The 22,251-nt window shown below is 38.8% G+C and overlaps 1 protein-coding gene across 2 annotated transcripts in view; it reads left to right on the top strand.

The window, feature by feature from the left end:
- The first annotated feature begins 518 nt into the window (after positions 1-518).
- The window catches only part of FUT8 (fucosyltransferase 8), a 61,191-nt gene continuing 39,458 nt past the window's right edge, over positions 519-22,251 (top strand). The window contains exons 1-3 of one of the 2 annotated variants that reach the window (XM_074149124.1): positions 519-939; positions 11,050-11,165; positions 11,294-11,459. In XM_074149124.1, coding sequence (XP_074005225.1) covers positions 737-939; positions 11,050-11,165; positions 11,294-11,459 — 485 coding nt within the window. In that variant the 5' untranslated portion in view covers positions 519-736. The remainder of the gene's footprint in view (positions 940-11,049; positions 11,166-11,293; positions 11,460-22,251) is intronic. The other variant, XM_074149125.1, reaches the window with a different exon arrangement.

Below are 22,251 nucleotides of genomic sequence, written 5' to 3'. Positions count from 1 at the left end.
AATTGGTATTACAGCTGCTGCTAGACCAATCTACTTGCAAATAGGAGAATATATTGTTAGAATGGCTATAACTCTTCTGTTACAGGGTGGGAGTCATGATAAAAATGGAGAAGAGAGTTCATAAAAGTGAAAAAAAGAGAAGACATTTGTAATTGAATAAAAGCTCTTTGTTGATAGTAAAGGAGACTATTAAGTTTACCACAGAATGATTCTTGAACTATTCTAATGTGTGAAAGGACACACAAATTGGTAAACATGTCTCTTGTACAAAGTAGCATTTCTTCTGACCATTTCAAATCCAGAATTGTTTGCACATTTTTTCTGTCATTCATTATTGAACTCAGCATATTTTTGGTGGAAAGTTAAAAGCTTTTTTCTTTTTCTCCTTAACAGAAAGTAGTGACATTGTCTGTCTTTATTCCTGAATGTTAATGACAATACATTTAGCTTAATTGCAATCCAATATATTTTTATATATCAGAATTATAATTTCAGATTTTTTTTTATTCTTTTCACAGAATATGAATGAAGAATGATGCGATATTAATGCTTTCTACGTACAGCCCCATAAGGATCTTCTCTAAGCAGTTGCAGTAAGATAAACCCTGAGAACAACTTTTCTCTGGTACAATGTGGTGAAGCAGAGGAACTGAAATTGTCCACTTTTGGCAAAGGACTTAAAATGTTTGTGATTTTGTGAGCAGAAGCAGTTCTGGAGTGAATTGAACTTCTGAAAATGCGGCCATGGACTGGTTCCTGGCGTTGGATTATGCTCATCCTCTTTGCTTGGGGAACTTTACTCTTTTATATTGGTGGACACTTGGTACGAGACAGTGAGCACCCAGATCACTCTAGTCGTGAATTATCCAAGATACTTGCTAAACTTGAACGTTTAAAGCAGCAAAATGAAGACTTAAGGCGGATGGCAGAATCTCTCAGGTAGGATCTAAAAGTAATTAAAACTTTTCAGAAAACACTTGAAATATGAAATGTCTGAAATTAAATTGAAAAGGTTGTTTGTGGTTTTTTTTGGTAAAATCACGTTTAACAGAAGTATAGATAAGTGTTTTAATCAGTGCTATAACTAACTGAAAATATATTGCAAAAACTTTAAACAAATAATGTACATTTAGTTTTGGTCTAATATAGTCATTATTTAACAGTCATTATTTAATGGTGTCCAAGTGTTACTGTCACAATAAAAGAATTCTGTAGGTGATGAGCTCCTCAATGCCAACTTCAAACAAGTGCAATTACTAAGACGTTCAAACCAATTAGAAGAGCTAATGACTTTTCTACACTTCTGCATGCAGTAACTGGGAGAGCTCTTTTTAAAAGTGATGAAAACCTTTGTGCAGCTTGTTGAAGATAAACGTGGACTTGTTGAAGATGAGCTGCAGTAGTCTGCCGCATTATATGTATTCTTTTAACTAAGTTTTTAGTTGCCTTGCTGCTAAACTTGTAGCAGTACTTGTAAAAAAGCCTTGCTGCTAAACTTGTAGCAGTACTTGTAAAATAGTAGGACAATCTCCCTTTTCATAATTATTTGTTACATTATAGATGGGTATAATTGTAATCTAAAGTGAGTTTTTTTCACTTTTTTCAGACAGACAGCTTTTAACATAGATTTCTGGTGTCTCCTTTCCTAAGAACTTGCAAGGGAGAGCTTCTTAGGCAGGATGTGTGTCAGAGTCAGGTTGGACCTAAGTATGTAGATGCTACCACATGCAACCTAAAAGTCCTGGTGGATTATGGGGACAAGTGCAGAGGCTTCATGTGTTGTAGGAGGTTAGAAAAGAGCAAAGGCCAATACAAGATTTTACAGAATGGGAGAGTAATGTTTATTTTTAAAATTTCTTAAGTGACCTGAATCTACTTACAGTCTCTTTAACAACCACATACTCGCAAGCACCAGGAGATGTATGTAGCAGTGGTCTTGTATGGATCACCTGTGTAGACCATGAAGAGCAAGAGGCACTGGCAGTTAAGTCTTCATCTTGTCTCTTGGGTGGTTCTTACTTGGCAGTGAGAAACTGATTTTTGGACTTCCTTTTAATACCCTCTAGGAGCAGATGCCATTTTATATCTTATTTCTTGCTATTTTGCCTCATAAATTGTAGCAAAAATTAAGGAATTGCAAAAATCTTTGTTTTCCATACTAGCATGTTTTATGGTTCTAGTCCTGTTCTAATATCTTTAGGTCAGCTTGTTTCTCCCCTTGATTTAGAATGAATTCACGCATAGGGATGCTGTAGCATTGAAATGAACACCTTTCCTTTTAACCCTGTTCTGATGTTTCTTCTGGTGCATTCCCTCTTTTGTGCATAGCCAGAGATATTTGATCTGGTAGGCTGGGTAGACTTCCCTTCCTTACTGGATTTTCTTTTCACTGCACCCTGTTCCTGGTTTCTGGAATGCACGGTAGATACGGTTGCGTGCTGATGAGGCTTCTTAGCTTAGAAAAAAACAAATGGCTTAGTTTTGAAAGTGTCAGCCCTGAAGAAGTACCTCAGTGTTCATGAGGTGTGCTGCACAGAGGTGGAGAAGTTCTGCTGACCCAAGTGCCTTCAACACTAAGCATAGATAATCTTCACCTTGAGTAATATGGCCATGAGTGGCTGAGTGGGCTGTAGTTTTTTAAGCTCAATTTATTAATATATGATAACAACTGCATTGGTAAAAGGTTTAATATATTTTTCTTAACAAAATGGTGTAATGTAGAGTATGCTGCTATGAAGAAACTTAGGCATAAATACAATATCGTTAAATTCCTTTAATAGTAGAAAATAATAGTCAGCCTTAAGGTTTCTTGCCTCAAAGGGAGAAATATTTGGCCTTGAATGTAAAGATTACCACCCTCCATGCTTTCAGCCCCCCATGTCTGCCTGACTTGAATGAGTGATAATGTGATGTATTGCACAGCCATTGAAATATAACCAGTTCAAATCACACAGTGACTAGAAGAGAATAAATGTTCTTGATTTTACTGATGATTGGGTACTCTTCCTCTCAGTGAGGAGGCAGTAGATATAGGAGATGCTTAGACACAGACTAAGCTGTATTTTAGCAGTGATGATTTTTCTAAACACCTTTCTCCATTTCCCTAATCTATCTATATTCAGATAAATACAACATTTTCTGTGGCCAAGTTTTAAATAATAGCTTGTACTGTTGATAATTTCCCATGATTTATAGAAATAAGAACATGAGTTTAGTTCTAATCTAAACATGTTACAATAGATCATTCCAACATTCCTTCTCTATGCTGCAGTAAATTGCTGCATGTTTCTAGAGTTAAATTAGGTCATCCAAAACTGTCTTAACTGGACTCTGTTCAGCTTCTTTTTTGTGAATACGTGCTAAAAAATATTTCTGAGACCTTTCTTCAAAGTGGTTGTATGTAACCACAGGAGAATCTGAAACTCTTGCATGAGAAAGCCTAAAATGACTTTAAATGCCAATTTGAACAGCACCACATCTCCAGGCTCAGTAGTCAGTGCTGGCCAGAAATGAGCCAGCTCGGAACTGGGAGATACTCAGGCATAGTTTTTTGTCGGAGGTGATCTGAGATGGGTGAAGTACTAGACTTTGAGGGAAGTGAAGTATCACAATGTATAGCCTTTGTATTATTTTTATTGAGCAAAACCTGTGATACTGTTTTTATAGGAACTTCACAAATAGGATTGAGAAATATCCTGGTCAACCTGCATCATTAAAGTATTAAATCATAAATGTCATATAGAATTTCAGTATCTCATTTCTTTCTTTGCCAGATAGAACGAGTGGTGTTAAAAATAAGTGTTAGCTTTAAAATAGTCCTATTTACCATTTTATAGCAATATTGCTATAAAATAAATAGCTAAATATAGCTATTTAAGATGAGGCACTAGCCAACAGTCCATAGATTCAGAATCCGTGTCCTGGAAGAGATCACTGCTGCTGTGAACAGAATTAAAGAACAAAACAAGTTCTTAAGTTCAGAAATTGAATTAGAATTACACAGGAAAAGATTACATTTGCTCCAGTTGGCATCTTAAAGTGAAGATATAATGTACCTTTAGGCTTTACTGATCGAAGGCAGAAAGCCTGGAGCTATTACTTAATATGATTTAATTGCTAGAAGTTTTGGTTTTGTACTGAAAACTCTTAATTACTGGTACTGGCTGTGAAACCCGAGTGGTCGAGACGACAGTCTACATCAGTGCATCTTGTAAAGGTAAACCCTATTGCCAAGCTGGGTTTTGTTACAATGAGGTAAAAACTTGGTTTTGCTGCCCTTCTCCACTAAGGTTTCATATCTAGAGAACTAGAGGGTGTTTTTTTTTATCCTGACAGAAATGCAGCACGCTTTTTGCAGTGAAGATATAGAATATATTACAGCATGCAACAGGGTTAAACTAACACATGAATTTAAGTGTATTTTAGTAATAACTTTAGGTTACTTTGGGAGGAGTTTAAACATGACGAGAGTATCTATCTGGAAAACTGTAACAATAAACAGGGTTCTGATTAACTACACTAGTTAAAGTATTTTGACATAATTAAATAAAACTCTTGGATGGTAAAAGCTCCAAGTTAATAGAATTTTATCTTAGTGGGCAAAGAAGCCTTGTGAATGGTAGAAAATTACCGTACTATCTAGCTGTGTCATTAGTAATAGGTAGTTAGGGCAGGGAGGAAGGGATGGAAAGCAGGTACGGTTACCACAACTCAGTAGTTTAACAAAAGTACGTTGTAACAATTTCCATTTTGAAGTCAGAGAAAACGGGTATTTCATCTTTAATCACATTGGGACCTTAGTTGTATGGTAAAATACATTTCAAGACAATACATTTCAATTGCCTGGCATTTCCCACCGTAATGGGTTCTTGGGACTTCTCTGACTTGCTTCTCGCCTGATAAAAGTGTCCGTCCTCTGGGATGGTTCAAAATAGGAGCTGGGCTGGGCTTTTCATCCAGCCATCCATGAATGCCAGCATCCAGTGACAAGAAGTGAACTTTCCACTCTGAGATTTGAATGCTCTTTTGCTGCCAATTTATGCAGCAGCTTCTCATCCCCAAAGACAGCAACAACAGCAAAAAAAAAAAAAAAAGAAAATCAAAAACATGCCTTACGGAACATACCTTATGTGCATGCAAAATCAGCCATTCAGAAGTTGAGAAATGTCATATCTGTGACAAAGCTTTATACAACACTGCTTATCCCTTTTTTGCTATATGATACTTAAATCATATTTGATCTTCTAATTTTTCCCCTGGTTGCTTCTTTTCACACAGGATGCATGAGGAGTAGAATTAGGTTTTAGGGCAGTCTGTTTGGGGTTTATTTTGTGGGGGTTTTGTTTTGTGTTTCCCCCCCCAATATTTGTATGTTTGATTTCACAAACTCCATCATGTTCTTCTGGAGTTTTAAAAAATATTTGTAATTTATTACCCATATTGGTCAAGAATAGTTCATATTTTTGTAAGGATTTTTGGTGAGGTTTTTTTGAGATTTATTTTTTTTTCAATATGAACACTCGCAGTTGTGCCAGTTGGAACTGTCACATCTTTTTGAAAATTGCCTGAAATAAAATTATACCTTTAGGAGCTGAGTACCCTTTTGTGGTGCACTTTTGATGACTTGAAATGACTTCAGGCACCACTTAGTTTTTACAGTGCGTTTGAAAAGCCTTAGGTGAGAAGTTACTGTAGTTTGGGTTTTTTTGCCAGTAAGATGCTTTGTAAAAACCTTACTTGTGGGCTATAAAGAAGCACAGATGTACATTAGTGATGAAGAAGGTAAATGAAATTAAAGGTGTTTTGTATTGCCAGTGTTCTAGAAATCATGTGTGTGAATACTGTGGTATGATGAGATTTGGAGAGTTACCTTAGTCCTTACATGTTTATTAACAATATTATGTGAGCAAATTTGGTTTGATTTTAGAAGCAGCCTGGATCCCATTAGTGCAAAACAGTAATAAAACTGATTTTTTTATAGATAGTTATTTTACTGTTCTGTATCCGTATCCTGGTTCCATTGGGGACAGGGTTAATTCTCCCCAGGCTGTGACAGGGACACAGGTATCCTATCCCATGTCACCCATGCCCAGTCCATCGCTGGGAGAGGGCCAGGGAGGGGGCTCCCAGGTCCGGTGGGTGAGTGGTGGTGCTGTAACCACGTTTGTGCATCCCTCTATCAGTGTTACTGTTTTCCAGTTCCCTTTGCTGTTCTCTTAAACTGTCCTTGTCTCAACCCACCAGTTTTGCCTTTTTCTTCCCATTCTCCTCTCACAGTGGTGGGTGGGGGACGCTGAGAGTGGTCTCCTGGTTCTCTGTTGCTGTCTGAGGCCAAACCATGACAATCCAGTAGAACCGGAAGAGCCTTTTCAAGAACACTTATTACAGATAACTACAATTTTTGTAGTTACATAAGGGAAACTCGATAGGGAATAACAATAAAATCAAAGCATTACATAATGTTGTTTTGTTTTTTGTCTGTAATGTACTTTTACCTGAAAATATTATTTACTAGTAGGATTATGATATAATTGCTAAAGGCTGTCAGTGTTGTGTCTAGATGATGTAAGGCTTTTAGGAGGAGGAGGAGAACTTAGAATTACTACTTTTGTAATGTGATTTTCTTAAATGGAAACTGGAAAAGTTGTTTTTATGCCTTCATCTGTGTCTGAGATTTCCTTTTTTGCAATATGATAATGGTTCATAGTATTCATGTGCTGCTTTGTGTCTTGCAGGGTGATAGTCAAATTTTTATCTTTTATATATACATATATATATATATCTTTTAATATTTTTCCTCTCCTGGAAGATAAACTTGGCAGTATAGGAACCAGTAATCTCAGATTTCTCTTCAGGGAAATAGAGAATCCTGTTAAATGTATTCGTATTGTGTTTATATTGCTAATACATCACATTCCGTATGTATTTATTTCCTACAGTCTATTAAATATTACATTTTGTAGAACCTACAGTTCTTTTAATAAATATGATAACTTGTTTCTTACCTGAATAGGATCATGTGTTATGAAGTAGAACAGGAGTGGGAATGGGTAAAATGTAATCAAACAAGTAAAATGAAACATCAATATTTCCGACATTATTCTCATAGTTCCCAGAGTAGCTTCAGAAAGATGAGGTAGGATTTTAATTTCGGAAGATCACTATAATTGCTTTAATGTAATTGGCGCTGAAGCTGGGATAGAATTCAAACTAGGGATCAATTAAACATAAGCAAATCTATTAAAGTACTTCTGTCAATTACTCTGGGCCCAGTAAGCCTGTAGTAACCACTGAAAGGGACTCGGATACAAGAATAGCTTTGAGTTGATAAAAATTTAAATATTATTTTAAAGTACAGTTTTGTATTACATGTATTTAAAGTGTCTCAAGTTTGAAGCTGAGGCTCTTGCACAGGCCAATGTGTGAAAGAGAAAAATCATTGAACTATACGATGTGCATCTCTGCTCTTTTTATTGGTTTTTGTGCAACTCTGAATTAAGGGAAGGGACACAGCTTCGGTGGATATAAATCAGCACCGATCAGGGCTATGCTGATTTAAATTGATAAGGGACGCTGCTCGCTCTTTATTTGCAGGTAACATTGAGTGGTTTTTTCCAGTTGTATTTACTGAAGAGGTTTTATCTTAGAAGGGTGAAGTGACAACTTGTATTCTTTTAGTTTGTTTGTTTTTGTTAGTGGTTATTAATAATTACACATAATTTTCTTCTTGTGAAGAAAAAAAGAAATGAAAGCAGAAAAGCCAGTCATAATGTAGCTTTAGTTAGTTATAAACCTTCCAGCTCCATACGAAGAACTCGGAAAGAGATAAATGAAAGAATAAGAAAATATTTGAGTGTGACCTTGTGAAATCTTACATTTTTTCTTTTGCTGATAAATTAGGGTAACCTTTTAAATACCTCGGAAATAGGAAAAGGTTAGAATGGTTTTATGATTTATTTTTTGTTTTAATTTTTTTTTTTTCAATTATCTTACACACTATGGCAGTTCTTCCAGCTGAATTGAATGTCACTAGAATTAAATTTTGAGTGATTCTTTTTGCCTTTGGAGACTCAGATTAAAGATTGCTACTTTGCTGTTTCCCTTCTATGTTACCTGAAGGTGATGAGAAAGTGGCCTCCGTGATACGGATGACGTACACAGAGTTCTTCATTCAGTCTTTAAGTGTAGCTGGATTACTAAACAAGGGATAAAGCAGAAACGGGCTATCTCTACTCTGTTTAAAGTTATAAAGTAATATCTTTATTTGATAGTTCATTATGGAAAAGATAATTTATATTTAATATAAAATGGTGGGATACAGCATACAAAAATCACGCCTTGTAAGTATTGAGAAAATTAATTCAAGCAAACCCACTGTTTGGTGTATTATCATGGCTGCCCATGTAAGTGGGTTCTAATTTTGCTTATTTTGTGTTTATAACATAATTAACAATGTTGTCATAGCAATAAGTGAAGGATACTCTGTGCTAGATGCTTACTGGCATGATCTTTTATTATTGATTAGAATCATAGTTTAGATAAACTTACTTCTGAAATTTTAAGGAGCAAGTCATTTGCCAATCCTTATTTTGGTATGAGAACTTATGTATATGTTTTTCAACAGGAATTCTTATAAGTATGCGTTATTCCTAGGATATTCTGCGCTAGAAGTTACCTACATAGATGATGCCATGAGTATAGAGAAGGATTTTAATTCAAACACTTCTCCCTCAAATGTTGCCTTATCTCCAACTCAGTTGATGTACTTGTAGAGGGCAGTAACAAGCAAGCTGTGCTGGTTGCAGAGAAGAGCCTTTCCCTTAAGTTTGAGACTGGATGAAAGTGAGGAAGACAGCAATTCCAAGTCTGATGAGGTAATAGATGTAGAGACAAAACTGCAAAAAGGACAACTTATTTTAGTTTTATCCTAAAATTATGTAATTTCTGGAAGTCCAAACAACTAGTTTAGGAGAATACCCCTTACCCCCATCCTAGCTCCTTTTATCTTAACAACATAAGTATAGTAATAATTTTTATTGCAGTATGCCGAAGCAAGTTGAATGTTAAATGACATGAACTTTTCTTTTTTAAAATCTTAATTGTATCATATGGTCAGAATTATCATGCTTCTTTCATATCATCCACAACCATCCTTCTGTAGGATTCTGTAATTGCTACTTTAACAGACTTTCCTTACATTCAGGGGATGTGTGCGCTGCCTGAAGATTTCTTATGGTAATGACTTTGTATCCTTTTACCTTATTGTTTTTCAGAAATTCTGCCTTTAGGGGATGTGACTTGTACAAGATAAGACATTCCGTTTTTCCTGGTAATTTTGTGGTTAGTTGTCCTGTCACAATCCACAAATGGATTGTTCATATGGAGGGAGTATATGTAGGGAGTGCACAAGTTTCAGACTAGAATATTTTCCTCAGTTGTGTCACACTTCTCTCGCTGCATAAAAAGGCAGATATATGAACAGTTATTGAGAATTCCTTTTTATTTTGCTTTAAAACACAAATAAATGTTTTGCAATAATTTAATTATTCCTTATTTGCTTTCAATAGGTAGCTCTAAGAGTGCAGAATTTTTCACTAAACTTCTTTTTTACAGAGCTTCCTCTTCTGCCTCTCCCACCCCTCTCTGAAAAAGGGGATTTAAATGCTATGCTTTGTGTGATATGCCTTTCTCATGCTCACGTTAGGTATTTATTCCCTTCAAGTGTCCCAGTGAAAACGGACTTTTCATCAGTTCCTAAATTTTTACTGGTATTTAATTATCCAGATCTGAGAGACATTAAAGTTAATGACGTCTAAGTAAGATCTTTAAAACACTGTTGTTTCTGATTTAGTGTGAAGATGCTCCCTCTAACCACTATTTGCTCTATGCTAGAGGCATCGTTTGTCTGGCAAGGGGTCTTCCCTTATGGTGTCTCTGTATATGTGTGTGTGGAGAGAATATCCCTTTCTCTTTGTGCTCGTACTCCATTACGAATGAAGAATCATCTTCATGTTCTGCAAGAATTCTGTATTCCTTATAGTTCTCAAGACTTTTCATTATGCATCCGCTTCCTCTTTTCAGGGTCAGCTCTTTCAAAGGTCTTATAAAAGGTGGAATAATTTTTAACCATTGTATCCACCAGAGGTGTCATTTCTCTACAGATGAAAGGGGGCTTTAGTTTCCCTGCATTAATTTTTAATTTGTGAGGCAAATAGAAGATAACATCTAATTTCTATACTTTAATAATTTCAGCTTATTAAAATATGAATTCAAGTTGAGGTGGTGAGCAAACCTCAGTAATACCCTTAGGACTGATTTAAGGCTCATAGATTTCAGGATACATGTTTTCATACTTCTCTTGAGCTCACATGCCAGAGATTTCACAAATGGATGTTACAGTTGCTAGTGTTGTTTTAGGTGACCAGCAGTTTAGAATACAGGAGTTTTAATAAAAATTATCATGATGGTACATTTGAGAAGCTAGGATCTTGTTCTAGGGAGAGAAAGTACATTGAAATCATCTTGTGCCAATATGTAGCAAGACTTAACTTAAAAGTGGAGTTTCAGCGCTGGAGCTCTAGTCCTTTTGAGAACATATGGCCAGCATTCAAGACCAGAGTGCATTTCATGAGTGAATGTAAAAAGTAGCCAGAACTTGAGTCTTGTGAAGGCCCATCCCTCGATCAGGCTTTGCTGGTGTGCCGGTCAGTCCAACAAATGCTCTGCAAATACGATTTCCAAAAGCAGAGCCCAGGATTGGTCTTGTCAGTGAGTGGAAATCTTGTAAACAGCACAGTTTTAACACCAGGTTGACCCTGTGAGCTCCAGCTGTGTTATGCACTGGTTTTCTCCTGTGGGACCGAGGTTTTAAAAATTATATTTATGTAACTATGTTTAATTTCTTCTGATTTTAAGAAAATGCCAAGAAGGCTTATCAGCAAAACAGTATGGAACAAAAATGAGAGGAGAGCTGAATTCTTAATGCAAATAATGTATCAATTAACAATTATATTTATACATCAAATAACTTCTTTATTTTCTGTATCCTAGGATACCAGATGGTCCCATTGATCAGGGACCAGCTGCAGGAAAGGTACATGCTTTAGAGGAGCAACTTTTGAAGGCCAAAGAACAGATAGAAAACTATAAGAAGAGGACAGGAGATGGTTGGTAGATAAGTTTTCTTCTAAAACAAGTTTTGATATTCCGTATCACAAATGTATTGGTTTCTTAACAAATAATTCAGCTACAAGTGCTTTCATACTACTTTTTTTTTTTTTTTTTTTTAAAATAGGAGGCCTTGGAAAAGACCATGAAATTTTGAGGAGGAGGATTGAAAATGGGGCTAAGGAACTTTGGTTTTTCCTCCAGAGTGAATTGAAGAAACTGAAAAATCTAGAAGGAAATGAACTGCAAAGACGCATTGATGAATTTCTGTCTGATTTGGGTCATCAGGAAAGGTACCTGTATTAGTTGATTCCACATTTATGTTGTTGTATATCCAAAACCTAGCGTGATACCAGCTGCTAGTAATAAAGTTAACTCTATCCCAACTGAAACCATGACAGGATTATGGATTGATTTAAATGAACTACCGATACACTGCTTAAAAATCTCTTAGGATAAATTACTGGTATGTGGGCATGAAAGCAAAATTATTACTTGTATTTCATGGGACGTAAAGTATGTATCTAGCCTATGTCACTACAGCTTAGAGTATGACCCTTTAACTTGATATATTTTCATTTTTTTATCAGAAGACCTGAATGCCTGTTGTTGCTTTTCAGTTGCATCTGTCTATAAATGAGCATATGTGCATATTTTTTCATAAAACTAAACCATTAAAAAAACCTTGAAAATGCTTATTTTTAGGCATCTGATTGTGTATTTTATAAATACTGGAATATAAATTACATTGATCATTGGGATATTATATAATTGGAAATACTTCAAAAATTGGGTAATATCTTAATTTCAGGACTAATTGTCATTCTGAGAAGACAATTCTTTTCATAATTACAATTTAACAGAATATTTCAGATAGAAATGACCTTTAATTACATTGTCATAATTATGTTTTCAAAGATGTGCTGGAATTATATTTTCAGTTGTTGTTGATCTTCTGGCCCTTCTCATTGTTGAAGTATCTTTTGTATTATACTAAAACGTTCTGAATGAGTTTGTTCATGCTAAACAAAATTAATCCAGGAAGCGTTAAAAATTCAGTAACTTCTGTCTGTAAGCCTATTATATTTATAACTCTATGTTCCAACAGGATTGCAATGGCAATTTGTGTCTTGTTAGTAAACAGTCATAAGAAAATAGTTAAATTAAATAAATATGCCATGGTAAATAAGTACCTCTTTCTCCTAGAAAGCTGAGATCTGCATATGTGAACATCAGTAGTAAGGCACGAGCCTTCGAAAATAATACTGTAGGAAAAAGAAAAAATAGTAAGAATTTTCAATTCTTTGGAAATAATGTAAGCACTATTTAAAAGATAGTTTAAAAATAATATGAATTTGATTTTTAATGTGGGCAAATAACTTAGTCCATTAAATTTTATAATTTAATCTTCCACGATTTCAAACCCCAGTTTGTCACAGATTGATGGAGTTTAAAGTGAGAAGGGACCATTCAATTATTGAGAGTTATTATCTATACAAAATAGGCCATTACATTTCATCCAATTATTTCTCTGCTGAGTGCGATTATGTATGTTTGACTGAAGTAAAAGTAGTGCTTGGCTGAAACAGAATTTTCCAAAAGACTTGAGATCTTCAGTTAAAGAGTCAACTGACAGAGAAGCTGCTACCTCCTTGGACAGTTTGTTTCGGTAGTTACCTCCACTCAGAAATATTTTTTCTCCAGAGAATTTATTTCTGCTTAGGCTTCTTGGACATCAGCTCACTGATTCTTGATGTACCTTTTAAACTATCTGTGCCAAAGCTGGAGCAAGTAGTCTAATGCCAGACTTACTGGTGTTTGTCATGGGAACAAAACCACTTGTGTACACATTACTGCTCTGTTTGTATAGCCAGGATCACATCAGGCAGTTGCCACAGTAGAACATTAAATAATGTTGTGTGTTTGATGCCAGACAGATTTTACGCTTCTGCCTCCCAGTATGAATCCTTTCCGTATTCCTTTCCTTCCTACACCGATGATGTGTGTGTTTGATGCCAGACAGTTTTTACACTCCTGCCTCCCAGTATGACTCCTTTTCTTATTCCTTTCCTTCCTACACCAATGATGGTTAATTCATCAAGCCCAACTTGCAAGTTTTCTATATTTGACAGCTATATCTTCACATCTTTCTGTACCTCAGGATGAGGTGAAACCCATACCAGAAAGGCATACTTCTTTGCATTGAATAATAAAATTCTTCATTGTAAACCTCGGAAAGTTATGAGATTAATCCCACTGTCGAAGTCTGAAACCACTGTGGTACAGGAAGAAGCTTGTATATGATGCAAGCAATCAACTGCTGCTCTTTTTTTTTTTTCTCTTTATTTAAGAATTTTCTTTTTGAATAAAAGTATTCTTTAGACTGACACGGTGGTTATCAAAAGTAGAATGTCCTGGAGTCTGTTGAGTTTTAGTAGTAGATCTTTGTAGACCTTCCTGTATGGTGAGGTCCCCAAAGAAGACTAAAACCAAACAGCCAGAAAGTAGGTTTTCTTAAAATAAAATTTAGACCTTTTTTTTATAGTATGGAAATTCAAAGTAATTGCATAAGAGAAAACAGGTACAAAAATATTTCTAGAATATTCAGCTTATGTTCTTGATTTATTTATAACGTTGGCTTCGGGCAATGCAATTATCTTGTGTTGCAGAATGCTTTTATTGATTGCTTCTAGTCCCGAGGAAGTTTGTTCTTTCACCTTTGAAGCCAGGCTGTCTGCTTCTTTCCCTTTAATCTTTCAGTCTTGCTGCATGAGGTATAGGAAAGCTCCCAGCTCCTTGCACGCACATCCTTTGGCCTGTGATGCACTGCTGTCTCGGGAGTGTCCTTTTCCCTTAGGATGCACAGTAGCTCCCCTGGGAAGGAGCAATCTCCGTTTCCCTCCACATAGTCCATCTGGTCTCTTCTCCTGAAAGGAATAGAACATAAGTTTAGAATGAGCAAATCGGATGCCTTCATTCACTCTGAGAATCACAGTTTATGGTGTGTTTTTTTGTTATTGGGGGGATTTTGTGTTGGGAGTCTGCTATAGACCACCCAACCAGGATGAGCAGGTTGATGAAGTATTCTGTAAGAGGCTGGCTGAAGTCTCGCAGTAGCCAGCCCTTGTTCTGGTTGGGGACTTCAACCTACCGGATATCTGCTGGAAATATAACACAGCAGAGAGCAGGCAGTCTAGGAGGTTCCTTGAGTGTATGGAAGATAACTTCCTGACACAACTGGTAGGAGAGGGGAGGTGCCTCGCTAGACCTACTTATCACAAACAAAGAAGGACTAGTGGGAGATGTGGAGGTCAGAGGCCCTCTTGGTCTTAGCGATCATGAAATGGTCAAGTTTTCAATTCTTAGTGAGGTAAGGAAGGGGGTTGGCAAAACCTCCACCTTGGACTTCCGGAGGACGGACTTTAGCCTGTTCAGAACCCTGGTTGGGAGGGTCCCTTGGAAGATAATCCTGCGGGGCAAAGGGGTCCAGGAAGGCTGGAAGCTCTTCAAGAAGGAAATCCTAAAGGCCCAGGAGCAGGCTGTCCCCATGAGGCGCAAAATTAAAGGGAGGGGAAAATGGCCGGCCCGGATGAACAAAGAGCTTTTGATGGGACTTAGGGAAAAAAGGAAGGTTTATCACCTTTGGAAGAAGGGACAAGCAACTCAGGAAGAGTACAGAGACCTTGTTAGGTTATACAGAGAAAAAATTAGGAAGGCAAAAGCCCATCTGGAACTCAACCTGGCCATTAATATAAGGGACAACAAAAAGGTTTTTATAAATACGTCAGCAAAAAGAGAGTCAGGGAGAATCTCCATCCCTTACTGGATGCGGGGGGAAACATTGCGACCAAGGACGAGGAGAAGGCTGAGATACTTAATGCCTTCTTTGCCTCTGTCTTCAATAGTCGGACCAGCTACCCCCAGGGTGTACAGCCTCCTGGGCCGGAAGATAAGGACGGAGAGCAGAACAACCCCCCCGTAATCCAGGAGGAAGTAGTTAATGATTTGCTTATGCACCTGGACATGCATAAGTCCATGGGGCCAGATGGGATTCACCCAAGGGTACTCAGGGAGCTGGCAGGAGAGCTCACCAAGCCTCTCTCCATTATCTATCAACAATCCTGGTCAACAGGAGAGGTACCAGATGACTGGAGGGTGGCCAACGTGACGCCCATCTACAAGAAGGGCCGGAAGGATGATCCGGGAAACTATAGGCCTGTCAGTCTGACCTCAGTACCGGGAAAGATCATGGAGAGGATCATCTTGAGTGAGCTCTCACAGCAAGTGCAAGGCAGCCGAGGGATCAGGGCCAGCCAGCATGGCTTTATGAAAGGGAGGTCCTGCTTAACCTACTTGATCTCTTTCTATGACCATGTGACCCGCCTTCTCGATGCAGGGAAGGCTGTGGACGTTGTCTACCTGGACTTTGGTAAGGCCTTTGACACCGTCCCCCACAGCATTCTCCTGGAGAAGCTGGAGAATCATGGCATAGACAAGTGTACTCTTCACTGGGTAAAAAACTGGCTGGATGGCCGTGCCCAGAGAGTTGTGATTAATGGGGTGAAATCCAGTTGGAGGCCGGTCACCAGTGGTGTCCCTCAGGGCTAAGTTTTGGGGCCAGTCTTGTTTAATATCTTTACTGATGATCTGGATGAGGGGATTGAGTGCACCCTCAGTAAGTTTGCAGATGACACCAAACTAGGTGGGAGCGTTGATCTGCTTGAGGGTCGGCAGGCTCTACAGAGGGAGCTGGACAGGTTGGATCAATGGGCCAAGGCCAATGAGATGAGGTTTAATAAGGCCAAGTGCCGGGTCCTGCATTTCGGTCACAACAACCCCAGGCAACGCTACAGGCTTGGGGCAGAGTGGCTGGAAAGCTGCCCAGCAGAAAAGGACCTGGGGGTATTGGTGGACAGCCGGCTGAACATGAGCCAGCAGTGTGCCCAGGTGGCTGAGAAGGCCAGCAGCATCCTGGCCTGTATCAGGAACAGCGTGGCCAGCAGGAGTAGGGCAGTGATGGTGCCTCTGTACTGGGCACTGGTGAGGCCTCACCTCGAGTGCTGTGTTCAGTTCTGGGCCCCTCACTGCAGGAACGACATTGAGCTGCTGGAGCGTGTCCAGAGGAGAGCCACCAAGCTGGTGAGGGGTCTAGAGAACAAGTCATATGAGGAGAGGCTGAGGGAACTGGGCATGTTTAGTTTGGAGAAGAGGAGGCTGAGGGGGGACTCCATTGCCCTCTACAACTACCTGAAAGGAGGTTGTAGAGAGGTGGGTGTTGGCCTCTTCTCCCAAGGGAATAATGACAGGACCAGGGGAAATGCTCTGAAGTTGGGGCAGGGGAGGTTTAGATTAGATATTAGGAAGAATTACTTTACTGAGAGGGTGGTCAGGCACTGGAGCAGCCTGCCCAGGGAGGTGGTGGAGTCACCATCCCTGGAGGTATTTAAGAAACATGTAGACATGGCACTTGAGGGCATGGTCTAGTGGCCGAGATTGTTGGTTTGTGTCTGTTTGTGGGTGGGTGTGGTGTGTGGTTGTGGGTATTTGTTTTGGTTTGGTTTTGGTGTTTGGTGTTCTGGGATTTTTTGGTTTGGGTTTTTTTTTTGGTGGTGGTGGTTTTTTTTTGGTTTTTTTTTTTGGTGTTTTTGTTGGTTGGACTCGATGATCTCAAAGGTCCCATCCAACCAAAAACATTCTGTGATTCTGTGATACTATTGTTGGTGGGTTTTTTTGAAGTATGTGTGGACTTGTTGAATTTTGAAGGGATTTGGCAAGTTGCTGAATGCCCTTTTGTTGATGGTAGTGTCTTAAAAAATTGTTACCTATGTGTCTTAGATAAATAGAACATTGCATGTCAAGCTGATGTTATTTATTTTTATATATATATAAACATAAATATTTTAATATATAAGGTAATATTTGGATTAGAAAGAATAGTGTTAATTATAAGTACTTAAGGCGGTTTGTAATGCCCTTCTTATGTGGGAAAGCAGATAAAGGGGTGGGTTAGTGATCAAATGATGACATAGCTATGTGGGGACAGTGACTAAGATTTGGGGGTTTTGTTTGTGAGGAAAGCCTGTTGTGTCATAGAGAAGATCTGCTTTTTAAGAGATGATAGACTTAAAGACAGTTTCTGTGACTCTGGGTAAGTTGTATTAGAGCTCTTTGTTAATCTTGGTGCTGTTATGCAAATGGCGCTTCTCTTGTTGGATGCCTTAATCACTACTGGAATGTTGAGAACAATAAAAAGAATTTCTATAAATATATTAGTAACAAGAGGAGGACTCAGGAGAATCTCCATCCTTTAACAGGTGAAGGCAGTACCATAGTGAAAAAGGATGAGGAGAAGGCTGAGGTACTTAATGCCTTCTTTGTCTCAGTCTTTAGTAGTAGTCGGTTGTTCCTTGAGTACTCAGACCCCTGAACTAGTAGATAGGGGTGGGGACCAGAATGAAGCCCCCGTAATCCAAAGGGAGATGGTGAGGGACCTGCTCCAACACCTGGACATACCCAAGTCTATGGGGATCTATTGGGATCTACCCGAGGGTACTGAGGGAGCTGGCAGAAGTGCTCACTGAGCCACTTTCCATCATTTATCAGCAGTCCTGGCAAACTGGGGAGGTCCCAGCTGAGTGGCGTCTAGCAAATGTGACGCCCACCCACAAGAAGGGTTGGAAGGATGATCTGAGAAATTACAGGCCTGTCAGTCTGACCTCGGTGCCTGGAAAAGTCATGGAACAGATCATCCTGAGTGCCATTATGTGGCACGTGAAGGGCAACCAGGTGATCAGGCCCAGTCAGCATGGGTTCATGAAAGGCAGGTCCTGCTTGTCAAACCTGATCTTCTTCTATGACAAAGTGTCTTGCCTGTTGGATGAGGGAAACGTTGTGGATGTTGTTTACCTGGACTTTAGTAAGGCCTTTGACATGGTTTCCCACAGCATTCTCCTGGAGAAACTAGCTGCCCATGGCTTGGGCAGGAGTGCTCTTCACTGGGTAAAAAACTGGCTGGAGGGCCAGGCCCAGAGAGTGGTGGTGAATGGAGTTAAATCCAGTTGGCAGTCAGTCACAAGTCGTGTCCCCCAGGGCTCTTTAACATCTTTATCAATGATCTGGACGAGGGGATCGAGTGCACCCTCAGTCAGTTTGCAGATGACACCAAGTTGGGTGGGAGCGTCGACCTGCTGGAGGGTGGAAAGGCTTTGCAGAGGGATCTGGACAGGCTGGATGGATGGGCCGAGGCCAACGGGATGAGGTTCAACAAGGCCAAGTGCCGGGTCCTGCACTTGGGTCACACCAACCCCCTGCAGTGCTACAGGCTTGGGGCAGAGTGGCTGGAGCTGCCTGGCAGAAAAGGACCTGGGGGTGTTGGTCAATTGTCAGCTGAACATGAGCCAAAAGGGTGCCCAGGTGGCCAAGAAGGCCACCAGCATCCTGGCCTGTATCAGGAACAGTCAGTTTGGTCAGCAGGACTGGGGCAGCGATTGTCCCTCTGTACTGGGCACTGGTGAAGCCCCACCTTCAGGGCTGTGTCCAGTTTTGGGCCCCTCATGACAGGAGGGACATTGAGGTGCTGGAGCGGGTCCAGAGAAGGGCAATGGAGCTGGTGAGGGGTCTGGAGCACAAGTCTTGTGAGGAGCGGCTGAGGGAGCTGGGGGTGTTCAGCCTGGAGAAAAGGAGGCTGAGGGGAGACCTTATCACTCTCTATAACTCCCTGAAAGGAGGGTGTAGAGAGGTGGGGGTCGATCTCTTCTCCCAAGTCACAGGTGATAGGACAAGAGGAAATGGCCTCAAGTTGTGCCAGGGGAGGCTTATGTTGGATATTAGGAAGAATTTTTACACAGAAAGGGTTATTAAGCATTGGAATGGGCTGCCCAGGGAAGTGGTTGAGTCACTGCCCCTGGAGGTATTTAAAAGACGGGCAGACGTAGTGCTTAGAGATATGGTTTAGTGATGGTTTTTGTCAGTGTTGGGTCGATGGTTGGACTACATGATCTGAAAGGTCCTTTCCAACTGAGGCAATTCTACGATTCTGTTTCTTGGCTGTGTCCTAGGGGTTGTGTAGATTTTCCCCCGGAGAGTACTCGTCTTGCAGATGTTTTTGTCTGGTATTTCACTACTGATTCTGTTTAAGAAACAACATAGTCCAGTGCAGTTTCCTGCATTATCGAATGTGTAATTGTATTCTTGCAGTTGCCATAGAGAAGGGAGTTGTTGAAGGTAACGTCATCTTAGCAGTGGAAAGACTATTTGATACAGAGTTAACAGAAAAGAACAGATTAATCCTCTAGTTGTCATGGTTGTTTCCTATGTTGGCATTATATTGTTTGCAAAGTGGTTGTTACTGAGTTAGTTTCATCCCTTTTCTTCCTGGGGAACAACTGTCATCAGGGCTTTTGTGGTAGCTGGCCAAGCTTTGACGCACAGTGTTTGGGCATATTTTCACATTATTTCCTTTGAATTTAGTGGAACATACCACAATTTTTCTTTCTTTGAGTTTTTATTTGTTGATGGTAAAGTTTCTAGGAAGTTTAAATGTAATTTTGTCATATGACAGGGGTAAACATCTACACTGATCTTTAAAAATACGTTAAAAATGGCCATCCTCCCTCCTTTAGTTGTGACAGTCAAATGCAGATGAAATATATAGCCATATTCTTTACTCCATTGTTTTCCAGGAGCAAAATGCTTTTAAGAACAGCTCCAGGATTTAATTTATGAGATGAAACAAAAAGAACAAATTGATATTGTTGGTTAGTAACACTCAGAAAGACGAAGTTTGACTTACTAAATATCTACGGTGCCACTGTCTGAAATTGTCTTTCTGCCATTTTACCACCCACGAGAGCTTCTAAGAATCCTGTGCAGGCTCGTCTTTTGTCTGCACTTGGCTATCTTGGGTTCATGAATCACTGGTCCAGCTACTTTTTAGCTCTCCACATGAAGCCTGATTCTGGCCTTTGGTCTTAGACTGTGTCTGTTCTAAGTCTGTATTAATAAGCCATCATGATGGTCTGCCCCACTCGAAAGAATCTAGCAGATATAAACCTAAAAAATGCACATTTCATAGCAGGAGCAATCAAAGAAAGAAAGTCTCTGTGACTGAAAGTGCTTTAAAATTGCAGTACCTTATAATCGTTTCTGTGTGATAACACCTGTGAATTTTTCAGTTCCTGGTTTACTTCAGAGTTTTATAAGAGTTGTTTTTTTTTTTAAAAGGTTGTGGATACTATCTGAAAACTCTTCCATGAATTCATAACATTTTCCACAAATTATTTGATATTCTTCGTGGCTTTCACTAAGCAAACCTGCCTTCCCCTAAAGTGTTGAGTTGCTGAGGCTGTGTAAGGACTCTCATCATTCCTCTTACCTCAGAAATGATGGAAAATAATTATGTTTCATCTGCAAGGCTGATAATTTAAATTATTTTAAATTATTTAAAAGCCTTTGCTCTGTCATGGTCATCATGGCCAACAATATAAAAAATAAAATTTGGACAACACTTCCTTAGAAATAGGAAAAAATACTTAACTGCTGAGAGGGAAAGCCTTTTTTTTTTTTATTGGTAGACTTTGTATTTTCAGTTATTTTATGACAAGATTTAATAGAAATATATAAAATAAAAGGAGAGACGCTGATTACTTACATCACAAGAACAGAAAAGACATTTTTAAGCCCAGTGAAAGAGAACATTTGAAAATTGTTTTAAAGGTGGCTGTGGTTGCACAGCTGCTTTTAATGATAGTACGGGATTTTTTTTTTTTTTTTAAAATGTTTAGACCTGGAATACAGAGTTTTTCTTTAAACATCCAGCATGGTTGCATCCTGATTGAGAAGAAAAATATATTTAAATCCTTAGAAAATGCATGAGTTCCTTTTTTAATTTGCCTGCTATCCTGTATTGCTTTCTAAAAATTGGAAAACTCTGCTTTAAGAAAAGCAGATTCTTCATCCATGTAGTTATTTGTATATAATCCATTGCATTAGATCTACTGCATCATTAATTCTGTTCTAATTGTCCCTAAACTGTTTGCATGTTATTTTGAGTATTATGCATCTTAGTTAGTGATTCGAAACTAGTTACCTGATGATACTTTAAATTGTTTATTGTTTGCACAAAGCCAGAGTAAGGTGTTTCAAGCTCAGCTACCTTGTAAAAGAAGATCCAATTTATATAGTTTGAGATTCGAATGTAAGTATGGTACTTCCAACTGATCGACAGAAGATGAACATTACTGCTGCTGAACAATTTGGGTATGATGTTTAATACAGCAACAGTAGATGCAATAGTAAGTCAGTGTCACTGTTATCCTGTGTAGAAGTATGGGTATGAAAAACGGAATGAGGGTGTGAGGATGGAAAGATACAGATCCATAAATCCAGTTATTAGCGAGAGAAGGTTGTCTGATAACTCTGGTTAAAAAGATAGCTCTGTCACAGCTTGATTTATTTTGATATATACTGCTTGCATATTATATCATTGGAAATAGTTGTCTAATAGAGGTACGTCATCTGCTCCTTTCTTACTTGCTAAGTTTATTTACAAGGGATAGCCTTAGCTTAACTAGGGTGGTGGTTCCACTACTAACAAGTGCTGCCAGCAACAGTATCTTGTATTACTTCACTGACAAGACCACTTCCCAGGTTGTTAAGAAATATGCTTGTCTTTTTGTCACCTCTTTTTTATCACCTCCCAAGTTTCTCAGCCTTTGTTCTGTTGCATCTCTTCCCACTGATCAAAATTCTGGCTTATCAAGAATTTCAGGCAATAAATTGCAATGTCTCAAGTTCAGATGAAAGAATTAAGAAAAGTGGTTCAAACTTAAAACTTCAGCATTGCTATGGTGAAATGTTTAGCAACTTTAAATACTCTCAATCTCTAAAGACAACCCTGAAATTATTGGTTCTGAATTGGCCTACCTGTTACTTGTAGAATAGCCTTTAATGTTTTTACAAATATTTTTTAATGGTTTGCCTCTAGTTTTTCCTTCCCAAAGCCACAGATGTAAAAAAAACCTTTCCCTGGGTGTTACTCTTTGGGCTGTTTTTCACAAAATTCCTGGCTAATCTCAGTAAATAAAT

The sequence above is a fragment of the Numenius arquata genome, chromosome 6 (assembly GCF_964106895.1).
Source record: "Numenius arquata chromosome 6, bNumArq3.hap1.1, whole genome shotgun sequence".
Classification (NCBI taxonomy): domain Eukaryota; kingdom Metazoa; phylum Chordata; class Aves; order Charadriiformes; family Scolopacidae; genus Numenius; species Numenius arquata.
Note: the sequence above shows the minus strand (reverse complement) of the source record. Positions and strands in the feature narration are given on the sequence as shown.